Here is a 14,355-nt window from a genome sequence, read left to right as displayed (position 1 = left end):
ACCATTGTAAAAATATATAATTTAATCCCTCCAAAAAAATTTTCTAGTTTCGCCTCTGATGAGGTTTAACCCTTAAATGAGAGGATGGAGGAGGAAAACTTTCCCAACATTATTTTCTCCTTTCACACAAGACTCGAAATTAAAATTTATTTAAAACACATCAAAATTTTTACTGTTCAACTCAACAAATATCGTCATGAAAAGATACAAGTAAAAATAAAATGTTACCAACAAATGGTTGGATACGGTGGTAAGATAATATTATTGAAAAAACAATTACAAGCTCCGAATATTAACCGTAAAACGTAAAACGAACCTAAAGAAATTAATTTCATGCAATAAGTGCATACCGAAACAATATGGCCATTGTCTTACATTACATCAAAAAAGGAGACAATGACTTGCCCTTAATCCAAACAAAATTTTGCTGGCTCTTTGTTTGTGTCTCTTTACGTACCTCCAATCATTTATAGACACGTGGAATAATAAATTATAAAGCAAATTAATTGAGATTCACCGTTCTCCTTTCTTTGCTCATTTCTCCTTATATCTCTTAATAAATATTTTTAATTTATTCATTTTGATAGGTATTGTGTAAGCTCCTTTCTATTTTCGGTTTTTCCCTTTCTCCTTTTTATCTATGAACACAAGCACTACTCACATGTCAGGTGAAATTTTTACGAGAAATTCTTAATTTCCTTCACTTTTATTTTTATTATTCCGAATTCAAATTATATTTAAAATTTCAAGGTATTGATTGTATGTTGAAATTATGCTTCAAATATTTGTCTCTATGTTGGATTGTTGATGGGAAGAACTTGAAGTGTTGCTTTCATTGGTTTCTTTTTCTTACACATTATATTCTTTTTCCAGTTAAAATCTTCTTTAATTTCAAGAAATTTGCTTACCCATCTCAAGTTTTGGGTATCCTAATCAGAGAAATCATGTGCATCGAAATTGATATAAGGAGAAGTAAACCGGTGAAAGAGAAGCGATCGAATATAAAGTTAACGGCATATCCCAGCTAATTTACCTGTAATCTATTGATCTACACATCAATAAATTATTGGAGTATACAAAGGGGCACGAACAAGGGGAAGAGGAGTTTTGTTTCCTCGATCCCCTTTCATATACACATAAATATTGGAAAACCCACCAATTTCCTTTCATTATCTTTATCACAAATTAAATCAATCAATGTATGTGGTTTTCATTGCAAACACCCATTTTCATTTGTTGAAAGGGTATTATTCCCTATAGGTTTCTTTTCACTTTCAATGCCACTTCTTTATTATCTTATCATTTTTAATATCATATAAATAGGTCTAAGATCCAAAAAGACCCAAACCCTAGCAATAATCGGCTAGCGGCTAAGCAATGTCCACCTAGAGAATAAGTAGTTTTCAGACAATCTCCATTCACACATAACCCTGAATTCAACTATCACCCTCGCATCTTTACGTTCTTTATCATTACTCCGTAGAAACACTTGATTGTTCAAACCATTATTACAATGCGCTATTTGTCGATTTAAGTATAGAGAGATTTTTGAAGCACAAACTCCGATCCTCCTTAACTCATCTTTCATCTCGCATAAAACTCAAACTCAAACTTTTAATATGTAACCCAACTCTTTACCATAAAAGACGTAAACAATTCTTTTTTATTTTATCAAAGGAGGACCACCAAAATACCCTCTCCCATGCCCACAATAATAACACCAACTCACTTAGTACATCACTCTTTTTTTGACCCTTTGCCTTTTCTCTCTCTCCCCCCTCCCCCATCTTCTCCCTTCAATTCAAAAATCAAATCCCCACACACCCACTCTTAAAAAACAAATCAAACCCCTCCACAATTGAATCCTCTTGTCACTATCATCATTTTTCATTTGTGTTTTTAAAACCACACCCTTTCAACCAATTAGAAAAAGAAAATAATGGAAACCAAACAAGAAATGAGCTTTGACTCTACCATGGAGAAAGTTAAGCAACCAAATGAAGGAAAAGGTGCCAAAGTTGATGAAGGTACTTCTACTCCACAATCAGAGCTTGAAGATCCTCTTAGTTTGAGGAACTTGTCCAAGTTTATAATCCCTCCTTTGGGTGTTTCAAGCTATAGCCAGAATCAAATAGACTCCAAGGGATGGGTCATTACTCCCATGGATTCAACATACAGGTATGTTTTTTTTTTTTTGGGGGGGGGGTCATATGAGGAACTATAGGTGCATGAAAAACTTGCTTATGTTCTACTTTTGTTACATAAGCATGCACATTTTCATGTTGCTTTGGTTAGATCAACAAAAAAGGTGCATGTGCATTGAAGGTTAAAAAACACTCAACTTAAATGGAGATTATTATTAGGGTAATTTTTTTTTTATAACTCACGACTATTGGTAAGAGCAAATTACTTTCACATAGTAACTATTAGTAGACAATTCTTATTAGATCATCGTGAGTATGGGTTGAATACCTATGGACAATGATTCAAAATGTTGGCGTTCGTTAGGGTAATTATTTGATACATAACTTGTGAGGTTTTTAAACGTCACAAGTATGGTTGAAAACATGATCAACGGGATGAATCTAAATTTTTTTTAGAGAGATCTGAATTAAATAATAAATTTTTGAGAGATCAAAACATAATTTTATAATTTTTAATTTAATCATTTAATAGGGACTTATGCGACAAAATTTTTTATTTAAGGTTAAGGCCGGTCTATCCCTCAAATTCGCTCCTGATTACCTGGATCTCATTTGTTTATATATATATATTTTTTAATATACTTTATATAAAATACATATAACATCCTCGACCCACTTATTAAATCTAAAAAACATTATAAGTGTTATATCATCTGAATGAAAAATAAATTAAAAATTTTAATAATTTATACTATTATTTAATTATATAAAATTTTATATATAGTTATTGCATTAAATATTCACCATAACTACTTAAATCAGTTCTAGCAACATCACAGCAACCAATATCAACTATTCTCATTCGTTTATGCTAAAAGAATACTTTTAGGAAAGCCTATGCCAAAAGCAAGTGAAAAAAACGAAAGAAAAAGTGGTAAACATAAAAAAATTTACATCCTCAAATTATGGTTTAATTTTAAATTAGTCCTAAATTTCAAAATCTTTTAATTAAGTCCTTAAAGTATCAATTTCATCCTTTCATAGGCCCTAGCCATTAACTCAGACATTGAATGTCAAAAGTCTAACGTAGAGCATATTTAAAACTCAATGACCAAATTGTAAAACACTTGCCTAAAAGGCAGACTTAAGCTCCCCTCAAAATTTTGAAAAATTTCTATTTCTCCCTTAAAATTTTTAGAAAATTTTAATTAGGCCCTCTCAAATCTTTTAAAATTCTCAATATACCTTTTAGTTTTTTTTTCTGAAAATTTTAGAGAATTCTCATTAGTCTCACAAAAATTTTAATTAGACTCCAATTTTTATAAACAGAATCTCATTGAACTCTTTAAAATTTTTAAAAAATTTACTAATCCCCAAAACTTAGTCTCAAGATTCGCCATTGACATGTCTATACCTACTCTATGAACACGTCTTTTAATACATCGTGCTTCATATAAATTTTGAACCGTCATTTAAAACCCTAAATCGATGGCTAAACTGATTCTAGAAATTAATTAGTAGGTTTGCTATGTAAATGCAGGTGCTGGGAAACGTTTATGGTGATGTTAGTGTTTTATTCGTCATGGGTTTACCCATTCGAAGTGGCGTTTCTCAGTTCATCGGCGCCGAGAAAACTGTACATGGCCGACAACATCGTGGATCTATTCTTCGCCATTGATATTGTGTTGACGTTTTTCGTTGCTTATATTGATACTAGAACTCAACTTCTAGTTCGAGACTCCAAAAAGATTGCTATCAGGTACATTTTTATATTTTTCGTAAATTTAGTTTTTGTATTTTTATTTTTATGAATTTAGTCCCTTTATCTTTTAGATTTCAAAATTTAAGCCCAACTATTAAAACTGTTAAAATTATTTTGTTAAACTCAAGTTCATTACATCGTCATTTTTTTAGTTACATTGCTCCCAAGTGATTTTTTTAATTTTAAAATGTCACATCAATAAATTTAACAAAAATAATAATTAGACCTGAATTTTAAATTTGAAAAATAGAGGACTAAATTCTAAATTTGAAAAGAGTGTTGGGACCTGATAACATATTTTAACCTTTAAATATATATATTCAGTATTCAACTGAATTGGATAAAAAGAGCATTCTAGTTCATTCTAAGAATCTAAGTATTATTGGAATGAAGGGAAGGGTTAGTTGCCAAAACGCCCTCAAATCATCATTCAGGTTTTAAATTGATTAGTAAACTTCAAAATATTCTAATTGAGTTATCAGGATGTATCAATCGTGTTGTTCCATCAACTTGACCATTAGTTTTGACGTTAAATGTCGGTTCAAATCTCATGTGGAGCTTTTTAAAACACCTATGTATTTGTTGCATGGATAGTTTGAATCTAACATGTTAAAAAATAGACAATGCCATTAAAATCTAATTGGGCTATTTTTGAACACGTTAGATCCAAATCGTTTATGCAGTAACCAAGCATATGTTCACAATTTGATCGTGTTCAAAATATGCTCCATGCTAGATTTAAGTTGACATTTAATACTCAACCTAAGGGCGAGACTAACAAAAATACCTGATTGATATAATATTAAGTTGGTGACGGAAGGGGAATTACCCCGGCTTTTAATATATACTAGTTTTATGGTACATTTATAATGTTGAGTTCTAGTTTATAACTTCTTGTTCGATTTTATAAAGTTGTCCAAACCCAATACTTAGCCACCAAAATGACCCATTTTATTGTTAAAAAAATGAAAATATTTTTATTTAAATTTAATTAAAAATATCAAATATTAATATAAAATAATTTCTTTTTTTATTATTTTTAAATAGTAAAACGAAAAAGACCATACCGATCCAATATCGAGAAATTTAAACTCAAACCCGAACCAAAACAAATCCAACTTGCTTTATCAATAAACACCCCTACATATAACCAAGAGCCAAGGTGAAGAAGCCCCATGATTGCAATGATTATGAATTTGATCTTTAGAAAACGATAGCTCTCACAGCAACAAAAATTGTTGTTAAAAATGTCTGGATCTGATTCTTGGTAAAGGCAAGGGACCCAAATGCATAATTATTCCAATACACCTCAGGACCATATATTTTGTGAATAATTGAAATTTAGAAGAAAAAAATAAGTATTTTAGAATCACAATATTAATATTGAAATATGGAGGATTGAATTGAGAAAATGAAAGGTATAAAGTGTTTTTTTTCTTCTTGTTGTTGTTATTCTTATTATTAGGTTAAAATATGCCATAAGTCCTTATACTCTTCACAAACTTAGAATTTAGTCATTGTACATTTATTTCCAGAAATTTAGTCCCTCAACTTTTCAAATTTTAAAATTCAGATCCATCTGTTAGTACTGTTAAGATTATTTTGTTAAGTTCAGGTTTATTGCGTCATTCTTTTTAGTTACACCAATAAATTTAACTAAAAAAATGTATTTGTGTTAACAATTGGACCTACATGAAAAGTAAATTTCAAGCTTGTGAAGAGCACGGGGATTTATGGCATATGCTAACCTTATTGTTATGGTATATTATTAGGTTAAAATATGTCATAAGTCTTTGTACTCTTCATAAACTTGAAATTTAGTCTCTATACTTTTGTTTTTAAGAATTTAGTCCCTTGACTTTTCAAAATTTAAAATTCAAAATTCAGGTTCAACTAATAATACTATTAAAATTATTTTGTTAAATCAATTTTATTACAATGCCATTTTTTAGTTACATGGCTACCAAGCGAGTTTTTTTATTATTACTATTTCAAAATGTCACCAAAACAAAAATAATTTTGCAAGTGTTAACAATTGAATTTGAATTTTTAAATCATCTAAAAAGTTGAAGGACTAAGGGTGAGTTTGGATGAGCGGTGCGTTTACCTGCGATTAGTGTAAAAACAGCGGTGGCGGTGAGATTAGATACTGCAGCGATACTGTAGCGTGAGAGAAAAAGTAAGCTAAACACACCGCACCTCACCCAATCGCCCATCCAAACCCACCCTAAATCCTAGAAATAAAAGTATAGGAACTAAATTACAAATTTATTAAAATTAGTTTGTTAAATTTAGGTTCATTACAACGTCATTTTTCCGATCATATGGCTACCAAGTGAGTTTTTTTTTCAAAATATCACACCAACAAATTTAATAAAAAAATTTACTAGTGTTAATAAATGGACCTAAATTTAGAAATTTGAAAAACAGAAAGACTAAATTACTAGTAATAAAAGTACAGGGATTAAATTCCAAATTTGTAAATAGTACAAGGACTTACTATTGTTGTTGTTGTTGTTGTTGTTTGTGTGGAAATGGATAGGTACCTATCAACATGGTTCTTAATAGATGTGATATCAACAATCCCATTTGAAGCACTAGGCTATTTGTTCACTGGCAATAGCAGAGTGGGCATCTCTTATTCCCTTTTGGGTTTGCTTAGATTTTGTCGTCTCAGAAGGGTCAAGCAGCTTTTCACCAGGTTTTTCTCTCCCTTTTATTCCTATATATCTAATCCTTCATTATTCTTTTTTCAGAATTTGACCATTTCTAATAGTAAATCATAGAATTGGTCATATTACTCATCACACCCTTAATTTTTTATATAATTTTTCTTTTGTAGGTTGGAGAAAGACATCAGATTCAGCTATTTTTGGATCCGATGTGCTAGACTTCTAGCTGTGAGTGAAGTTTTCGACCATTCCATTTCCAGAGTATAGGGGATCACATGCCAAATGTGAACAAAAAAGAGGGACCAACCCCTAGAGCTTGTCCCGAAAAATACAACTATTTAGTTAATCTTTTTCCCAATTATTCATGGTTGAAACTTCAAAATAAATGTGGGAATTGTTTCAAAACAATTACTAATATTAAATTTGCTCTCAAAATTAAAACTATAATGATAAAATGTTGAGAACTTTTATTTTTATAGTACAATATTGGGGGAGGTACGAAGGGAAGGGGATAACAAAATTAAGTCATCTAAGGATAAACGGAATAAAACCTGTCATCTAAGTACCTTAGAGAACTCTAACCACTGCTTCAACTAAGTCTTGGCGACTACATTCCTTTGAATACACTATTTTGCAGGTGACCTTACTTGCGATTCATTGTGCTGGATGCCTTTACTACCTACTAGCTGACAGGTACCCACAACAGGGAAGAACATGGCTAGGCTCAGTACACCCAAATTTCAGGGAAACAAGCCTTTGGATCCGATATATCTCAGCCATGTATTGGTCCATCACCACCATGACTACTGTTGGTTATGGTGACCTCCATGCAGTCAACACTATGGAAATGATCTTTATCATCTTCTACATGCTCTTCAACCTTGGCTTAACCGCTTATATAATCGGTAACATGACAAACTTGGTCTGTGAAGGAACTCGCCGTACCATGGAATTCGTAAGTACTTCTCCTGTGTATTAAATTTGTTATCAGAATGCCAGATTTTGATTGAATTGTCGGTCGTTGTTGATGGTGATGCAGAGGAATAGTATCGAAGCGGCTTCACAATTCGTATCGAGAAACCGGTTGCCCCCGAGGTTGAAAGAGCAGATATTGGCTTACATGTGTTTGAGGTTCAAGGCTGAGAGCTTGAACCAACAGCAACTAATTGAACAATTACCAAAATCCATTTATACAGGGATTTGCCAGCATTTGTTCTTGCCAACAGTGGAGAAAGTGTACCTGTTCAATGGAATATCAAGGGAAATTTTGCAGCATCTGGTAAGCATGCTATACTATGCTTTTGCATGTAAAAGTATCATGAAGGCCCTTATATTAGAAGTTAAATTTCATTTTGTCCCATTTACTCAAAAAATTGGACAAATTAATCATTGTACGTCAGATCAAATAGCAAAGCAGTCCTTTTTGTTAAAATTTTATCCATTTTTATTGTTAAAACCTAGAGTGGTCAACAGCATAATCACGTCACATGTATCTCATTCTGACATACAAGGACTACTTTTAACAGTAGAAATGAATTGAGTTTTTAATAAAAAAACTGGTTTACTCTTTGATCTAACGTATAGGGGCTAATTTGCCCTTTTTTTCATAAAGGGGCAAAATATACTCCAACTCCTAATACAATGGCCTACATAGTACTTTTTCCTGCTTTTGCACGTAGAGTTTAAGCTTGTAGGATAAGAAAATTAAACCTCAGGGGATCTCGAAACAATGATCAGGTCGCGAAGATGAAGGCAGAGTATCTCCCACCGAGAGAGGATGTAATAATGCAGAATGAAGCACCAGATGATGTTTACATCATTGTGTCCGGAGAAGTGGAAATCATTAATTGTGACATGGAGAGAGAGATGGTTGTTGGAACCTTGCAATCCGGGGATATGTTCGGAGAAACCTGTGCAATTTGTTGCAGACCTCAAAGATTTATGTACCGAACTAAGACGCTTTCTCAACTCCTGAGGCTAAAAACAACTGACCTGATTGAATCGATGCAGACCAAACACGAAGATAATGTAGCCATCTTTAAGAATTTACTACAGGTCAGTTGAACATGTAATGTATCTGTTCTCAGACTGCAGAGGACAAAAGATTGAACATGTAATGTGTTGCAGCATAACAAAAGGCTAAAGGATCTTAAAATCGGAGACCTAGCAGAAGAGGGCGGAGAAGAAGACGATGAGCCAAAAAACATCACTATTAATTTGCTGAATGCGGCCGATATAGGCAATGCTGCTTTTCTTGATGAGCTTCTGAAAGCAAGGTTGGATCCTGACATCGGAGATTCTAAAGGAAGAACCCCATTGGTAAGCTTTATTTTCTGTTGACCTTTCAAGTCAATATGTTTCAAAGAATGTTCATGCATTAATGAAAATATCTTGTGTGATTCCTCAGCACATAGCAGCAACAAAAGGGCATGAAGATTGTGTGCTGGTACTCCTTAAGCATGCATGCAATGTACATTTACAAGGTAAAATATGATGTTAACACCATTGATCCGAGAATGAATCAAGTTCTTACGTTGTATCTTGTTATTCCATGTATGTGGCAGATATGAATGGCAACACCTCACTATGGAATGCGATATCCTCAAAACACCATTCGATATTTAGGGTCCTATATAATTGTGCTGCTGTTTCCAACCCGTTCACTGCCGGTGATCTCTTATGCCTTGCTGCACAAAGAAATGATCAGACAGTGATGAAAGAACTACTGAAACATGGATTGCCCATAGATGCAAAGAATCGTCATGGATTAACAGCGTTGCAGATTGCCATGAAAGAGAAGCATGAAAACATGGTTAATCTACTTGTAATGAATGGAGCAGATGTCATCAATACAAATACATATGAATTTTCTTCAGAAGCGTTAAATGAAATGCTTGAAAAGAGAGAGATCGGCCACCGAATTAATGTACCTGATACCACTTCCAGTGAAGCACTGCTGAAGAAGCTCGAAGGGGACACTGTAGGCAAACTAGACAAAAGCAGAACAGTAGACCATCCAAGGGTGAGCATTTATAAAGGCCACCCTCTAATGAGGAAAGAATCTTGTTCTACAGAGCCTGGGAAGCTAATAAGTTTGCCAGATTCACTCGAGGATCTCAAGAACATTGCAGGTTTGTAACTTAAGCTGAAATAAACTGGTCTACAACATAGCTTCATTGTAAAGCAATTAACTTGAATCATTTCTAACAGGCAAAAAATTTGGGATCGATGCAAGAAATGCAACTGTAACAGATGAAGCAGGGGACGAAATTGATTCCATTGAAGTGATTAGAGACAATGATAAGCTTTACATTGTTGAATAACAAATATAAAACCATATGTAATAAGAGCGAGTTAAAACTTAGAAGTTCAATTAACAGATTATGCTCTTTCAGTAATGTGCATATTCCCAGAAGGAAAGCACAATCTTTACACAATTGTAAAATACAGTTGTCAGATAATTTGGGAAATGTTTTTCTTCCCTAGTTAGAAATTAAGAACATAACCTTCAAATAGCTTGATCAGAAAATTATCAAACTTCATTATGGAAACAATGATCTTTAATTAGTGCAAAGAATATTAACACGATATCCTTTATAAATCAAGTCAACTACATAAAAGACAAGATCAACGAATTGTTGATCTTACACTGGATCCACTATAACAAATGAAACTGATGACAACAGAACAAAATTCTGGGCTTCAATATTATTTGTAAACAATCTGCAAACACAACTAGAAGACTAGCAACAATGAGAACATATATGTTCAAAAAAAGAACCAGCACCTTCACCGTCAAAATTGTTGCAATATTTTCGGGAATTCAATCACTGTTATAGAAAGACATGATGATGTGGGTTGGTTACAGGAAAATAACCTCAGCTTACCCCACAATTCCTCTGCAGAGTCGTTGGAACTTCCGGTATGTAGGCACCTTCACAATTCAGTCAAATGTCAAAACCTGGCATTGCAAATTGAGATGCAAAAGTCTCCACTTGCATTCGGAGCTCCAAAATATCCTTATGTTCTTGGAGACTCTTCACAGAGGCCTTCGGCAGCTTCCCATGATCACGCTGCATTATACTAGTGATATGTGCAGCTCTGAGAAGAAAGCTTGCGATTGTGTCAAAATCACACTCTAGACAACCTCTTGATGTCATAGCAGGAGTACCTCCAGAAATAAACATGAAAAGTCATCATACCATTAACCTAAACCTCCTCTATAAAGGGTAAGGAACTGCAATTTTAATTGAATGAGATCTGCACTCACCAATCCTTACTCCTCCAGGAGTAATGACACCATTCTCGCCAAAAATAGCAATTTTGTTGACAGTAATGTGGCACATCTCACACACCTTCTCGTAAATTTTACCTACAAAAAGAAAAGTTGGAAGATTAGACGTGCTCTGACATGAAAGAGAGTAGGGATACGTAGTATTATCTCTTGCAAGTAACACAGAACTTACTACATGACATGTTGCCAAGAGATAAAAGAAACAAACGAAGGTGTGCAAGTTCCATATGTGTAACAGAGACATAAGCAGAGCGAAGACTTAACTTCAAATTTTCAACAATTTTGGCATTTAAACCATTACCCAATCACAAGAAGCAATGAAACCATAGAAGAGTCCTAAATGTATGTATGTAAATATATAAAAGATTTATGGAGAGGTGATAGATACATTCTCTGACTGAAGTCAAATCAGACCTTTTGTACTTCGAGTCACTAGACAGAACAATAAACCCCTCTATCCCCTCGATAAAAAGGAATCCATAAAATAAAGGGGAAGGCAAAAAGAGGGAATCAGAATGATTAACCCATCCCATAGTTAGTAATCTTTTTTAGCCATAAGAGTTTGTAAACTCTTACAGTCCATTGAAACATCTACCACAAGCACGGATTATCAGAAACACAATAAATAATCACTTCCTGGATCTCAATTATGAAGCCAAGATGGTCGACATTAGCAATAAACAATATATATAAGGACATGGAGGTTCAACTTCATATCATACAAAACAATTATTTGAATGCAAAGAAGATTGTCAATGAAGCACTTTACCTGTCAACCCAAAATGTCTTAGATCCCAGAGTAACAAATGGTTGTCTGTGCCTCCTGTAATTAGCTTGCATTTTCTTCTTAACAATGAAGATGCCAATGCCTGAGCATTTTTCTTCACTTGTTGCATATAGGTCTTATACTCTGGTGTAGCCACTTGCTTCAATGCTATGGCAAGCGCAGCAATATGATTATTATGTGGTCCGCCTTGCAAAGATGGGAAAACAGCAAAGTTTATCTTTTCCTCGAAATCATATTGCTCATTGCAATCTCCTTGGCTTAGTAGCATGCCACCCTTCTTTGGCTTTTTACCCTTTCTATAGAAAATTATGCCTCCTCTGGGACCTCGGAGGCTTTTATGGGTGGTAGAGGTGACAATGTCACAGTATTCAAAAGGATTGGCAGCTTCCTGTAAAATTATCAAGTACCATAGTATTGGGATTAATTCCCTATAAAAGCTACAGCAGCTTAGAACTATTAAAAAAATCAATAACATGATAAGAAGAAAATGAAACTCATTTTCCAGTAATGATGTTATTCATTATTTCCCATTTCTAACATACTAACAATGACTAACCTAAAAGAACTCATTAGCACATTTGCATCAAGAATACTAGAAACCCAATCTCCATCTATAAACTTCTGCATTATCGATACCAAACCCAATGAAAGATAAATCAATATGCATGTCCAAAAAAATGTTAAGATTTTCAATTTCAAACATACTTCCAATGGGCAATGACTAAACTAAAACAACTCAATGAGTGCATTAGCATCAAGCACCGTAGAAACTATATCTCCATCTCCAAACTTCTATATTACCAGCACCAGAAACGGTATTTCAAGTCCCAAAAGGTAGTCTGCAGCTCTAGTTTGAAGTTGCTTAGGTTAATATTAGTTGCCTTAGATACCAACTTTTATGTTAAGCAGTCAACAGCACATAAAGTCTGCTAAAACACTAGCCTTAAAAGATTCCAGATTACGACAGCAAAGCAAGTAGATTTGCTAACAAATTTTAAGCCAAAACAGTAAAATGAAATAGTCAATAACAGGATATAGCGTTGGTCCAGCATAGAACAAAAACCAAGCAATGTAATTGAACTCCAACATCGGGCATAAAGCTGAGCACATAAAGCAAAGCACCTATTAAATAGTAGTAATTCACAGTATCACACCTTAGCAGCAATTAGTCCACTTATCTGAGCCATATCACAAAGCAAAACAGCACCACACTTATCCGCAATCTGTCTAAACCTTGCATAATCCCATTCCCTAGGATATGAACTCCCACCACAAATTAATATCTTTGGCCTGAAATCAAGTGCCCTTTCCTCCAACTTCTCATAATCAATGTACCCAGTTTGAGGATTCACTTTATAAGACAAACTCTCAAAGAATATAGATGCCCCAGAAACTTTCCTCCCATTTGGGGTATAATATCCATGACTAGTATTCCCTCCAGACGGTGTATCTAATCCCATGATCCTATCACCGGGCAATAGCAACCCAGTAAAAACCGCGAAATTCGCTGATGTACACGAATAAGGCTGCACATTGACTCCCCAGTTCTCGGCATCAAGCCCGAAAGCTTCCAATGCACGTTTCCAACACAGGGTTTCGATTTCATCTATGTACTGATTCCCGCCGTAATACCTTGCTCTGGGCATCCCTTCGGAGTATTTGTTGGTTAAATGGCTTCCGAGGGCTTCCATCACAGCACGGCACACGAAGTTTTCCGAAGCTATTAACTCAATGCCCATGAACTGCCTCTTCTTCTCCTGTTCCATCATGTCGAACACATCAGGATCAGCCACGTGGATCGGCTGGCTACCCCACGATTTCACGGCCGCTTTTCTCTTCTCGAGATCCGTTTCCACCGTCATCCGCTTCGTCGGCGACGGCGACGACAAAGAAGAACTATCTCTCCGCCTCTTAAGACACATGGGATGCCCTAAAATACGAAACTCTTCGATTTCCCTACTCCCATCATCATTATCATCGCAACGCTCCCTTTCAATCGTGTTCCCGTTCTGATGCGGTTCGAGGAGTTGGAGAGGAACCGGTCGGAAAGGGCTTCGGGTAGGGTCCCTCGTTCCCAGCTGCAAGGTAACAGAATCATCGGCGATCGAGTTACGGTGAGAAGACGACGGCGATGGAGATACTAGCCCTAAAGTTAGGGTCGATGACGTGTCAGTCGATTGAGACGACAAGTCCATGAAACTCTAATCACAAAATATATAATAAAAAATTTGGATTGATTGATTGAATCAATAAAAACATGAACAGTAATTGGAATTGAAATCCATGTAAAAAGAATCTGAGATTCTATGCGTAACCCAAAAAATTAAAAAAAAATAAAAATAAAAAACCTAATCTCTAAACCAATATTCAAATTGGTAAAATGTAGGGAACCAAGGGTTCAGGTTCGGGACAAAGGAGTATGGGGATAGGTGTGACTGTGTAAGAGGGTGGTGTCGACGGGGACCGGTAAATTCCAAGTGAAAGCGGGGGTGAACCTAGACATGTTGACAATGGGTTAAACGAAGATGGTAACCGGGGAGTTCAGTTATCGGTTACCATTATTAAGTCCTGTTCCGGTTTGGGTGCGAGAAAAGATGCAAAAAGATAAAACCCATTTAGAAGCAGAGATTGTCAAGTGGGTTTGGTAAAGCCTAAGCCCAATTAATTTGATCAATCTTTTTATATATAGGAAATTT

General features: G+C 34.8%; 2 protein-coding genes across 2 annotated transcripts; one reads left to right on the top strand and one right to left on the bottom strand.

Moving 5' to 3' along the window:
• The first annotated feature begins 1,769 nt into the window (after positions 1-1,769).
• LOC105795288 (potassium channel AKT2/3) lies at positions 1,770-10,093 on the top strand. The gene is made up of 11 exons (XM_012624848.2): positions 1,770-2,178; positions 3,685-3,903; positions 6,449-6,607; positions 6,749-6,806; positions 7,216-7,533; positions 7,618-7,857; positions 8,316-8,633; positions 8,706-8,897; positions 8,986-9,061; positions 9,143-9,709; positions 9,789-10,093. Exons 1-11 carry the CDS (start codon positions 1,940-1,942, stop codon positions 9,899-9,901), a joined length of 2,499 nt encoding a protein of 832 aa, XP_012480302.1. The 5' UTR covers positions 1,770-1,939; the 3' UTR covers positions 9,902-10,093.
• Positions 10,094-10,120: 27 nt separating this feature from the next.
• Positions 10,121-14,131, bottom strand: LOC105795291 (serine hydroxymethyltransferase 6). Its single transcript, XM_012624856.2, has 4 exons — positions 12,814-14,131; positions 11,642-12,047; positions 10,849-10,950; positions 10,121-10,749 (listed from the first exon to the last, which is right to left on the bottom strand). The coding sequence occupies exons 1-4, from the start codon at positions 13,852-13,854 to the stop codon at positions 10,526-10,528; spliced, it is 1,773 nt and encodes a 590-aa protein (XP_012480310.1). The 5' UTR covers positions 13,855-14,131; the 3' UTR covers positions 10,121-10,525.
• Between the last annotated feature and the right edge of the window lie 224 nt (positions 14,132-14,355).

The sequence above is a fragment of the Gossypium raimondii genome, chromosome 3, assembly GCF_025698545.1.
Source record: "Gossypium raimondii isolate GPD5lz chromosome 3, ASM2569854v1, whole genome shotgun sequence".
Classification (NCBI taxonomy): Eukaryota; Viridiplantae; Streptophyta; class Magnoliopsida; order Malvales; family Malvaceae; genus Gossypium; species Gossypium raimondii.
The sequence above is the reverse complement of the archived record's forward strand: the minus strand, read 5'-3'. Positions and strand labels throughout refer to the sequence as shown.

Bases quoted from the DNA above. Each gene is read 5' to 3' on its own strand.
- LOC105795288 (XM_012624848.2), top strand. From the start codon at position 1,940: ATGGAAACCAAACAAGAAATGAGCTTTGACTCTACCATGGAGAAAGTT. The intron at 2,179-3,684 runs GTATGTTTTTTT...ATGTAAATGCAG, and splicing joins CCCATGGATTCAACATACAG to GTGCTGGGAAACGTTTATGG. The intron at 7,858-8,315 runs GTAAGCATGCTA...AACAATGATCAG, and splicing joins GGGAAATTTTGCAGCATCTG to GTCGCGAAGATGAAGGCAGA.
- LOC105795291 (XM_012624856.2), bottom strand. From the start codon at position 13,854: ATGGACTTGTCGTCTCAATCGACTGACACGTCATCGACCCTAACTTTA. The intron at 12,048-12,813 runs GTGTGATACTGT...ATAATTTTACAG, and splicing joins GTGGACTAATTGCTGCTAAG to GAAGCTGCCAATCCTTTTGA. The intron at 10,951-11,641 runs GTAAAGTGCTTC...TTCTTTTTGTAG, and splicing joins AAGACATTTTGGGTTGACAG to GTAAAATTTACGAGAAGGTG.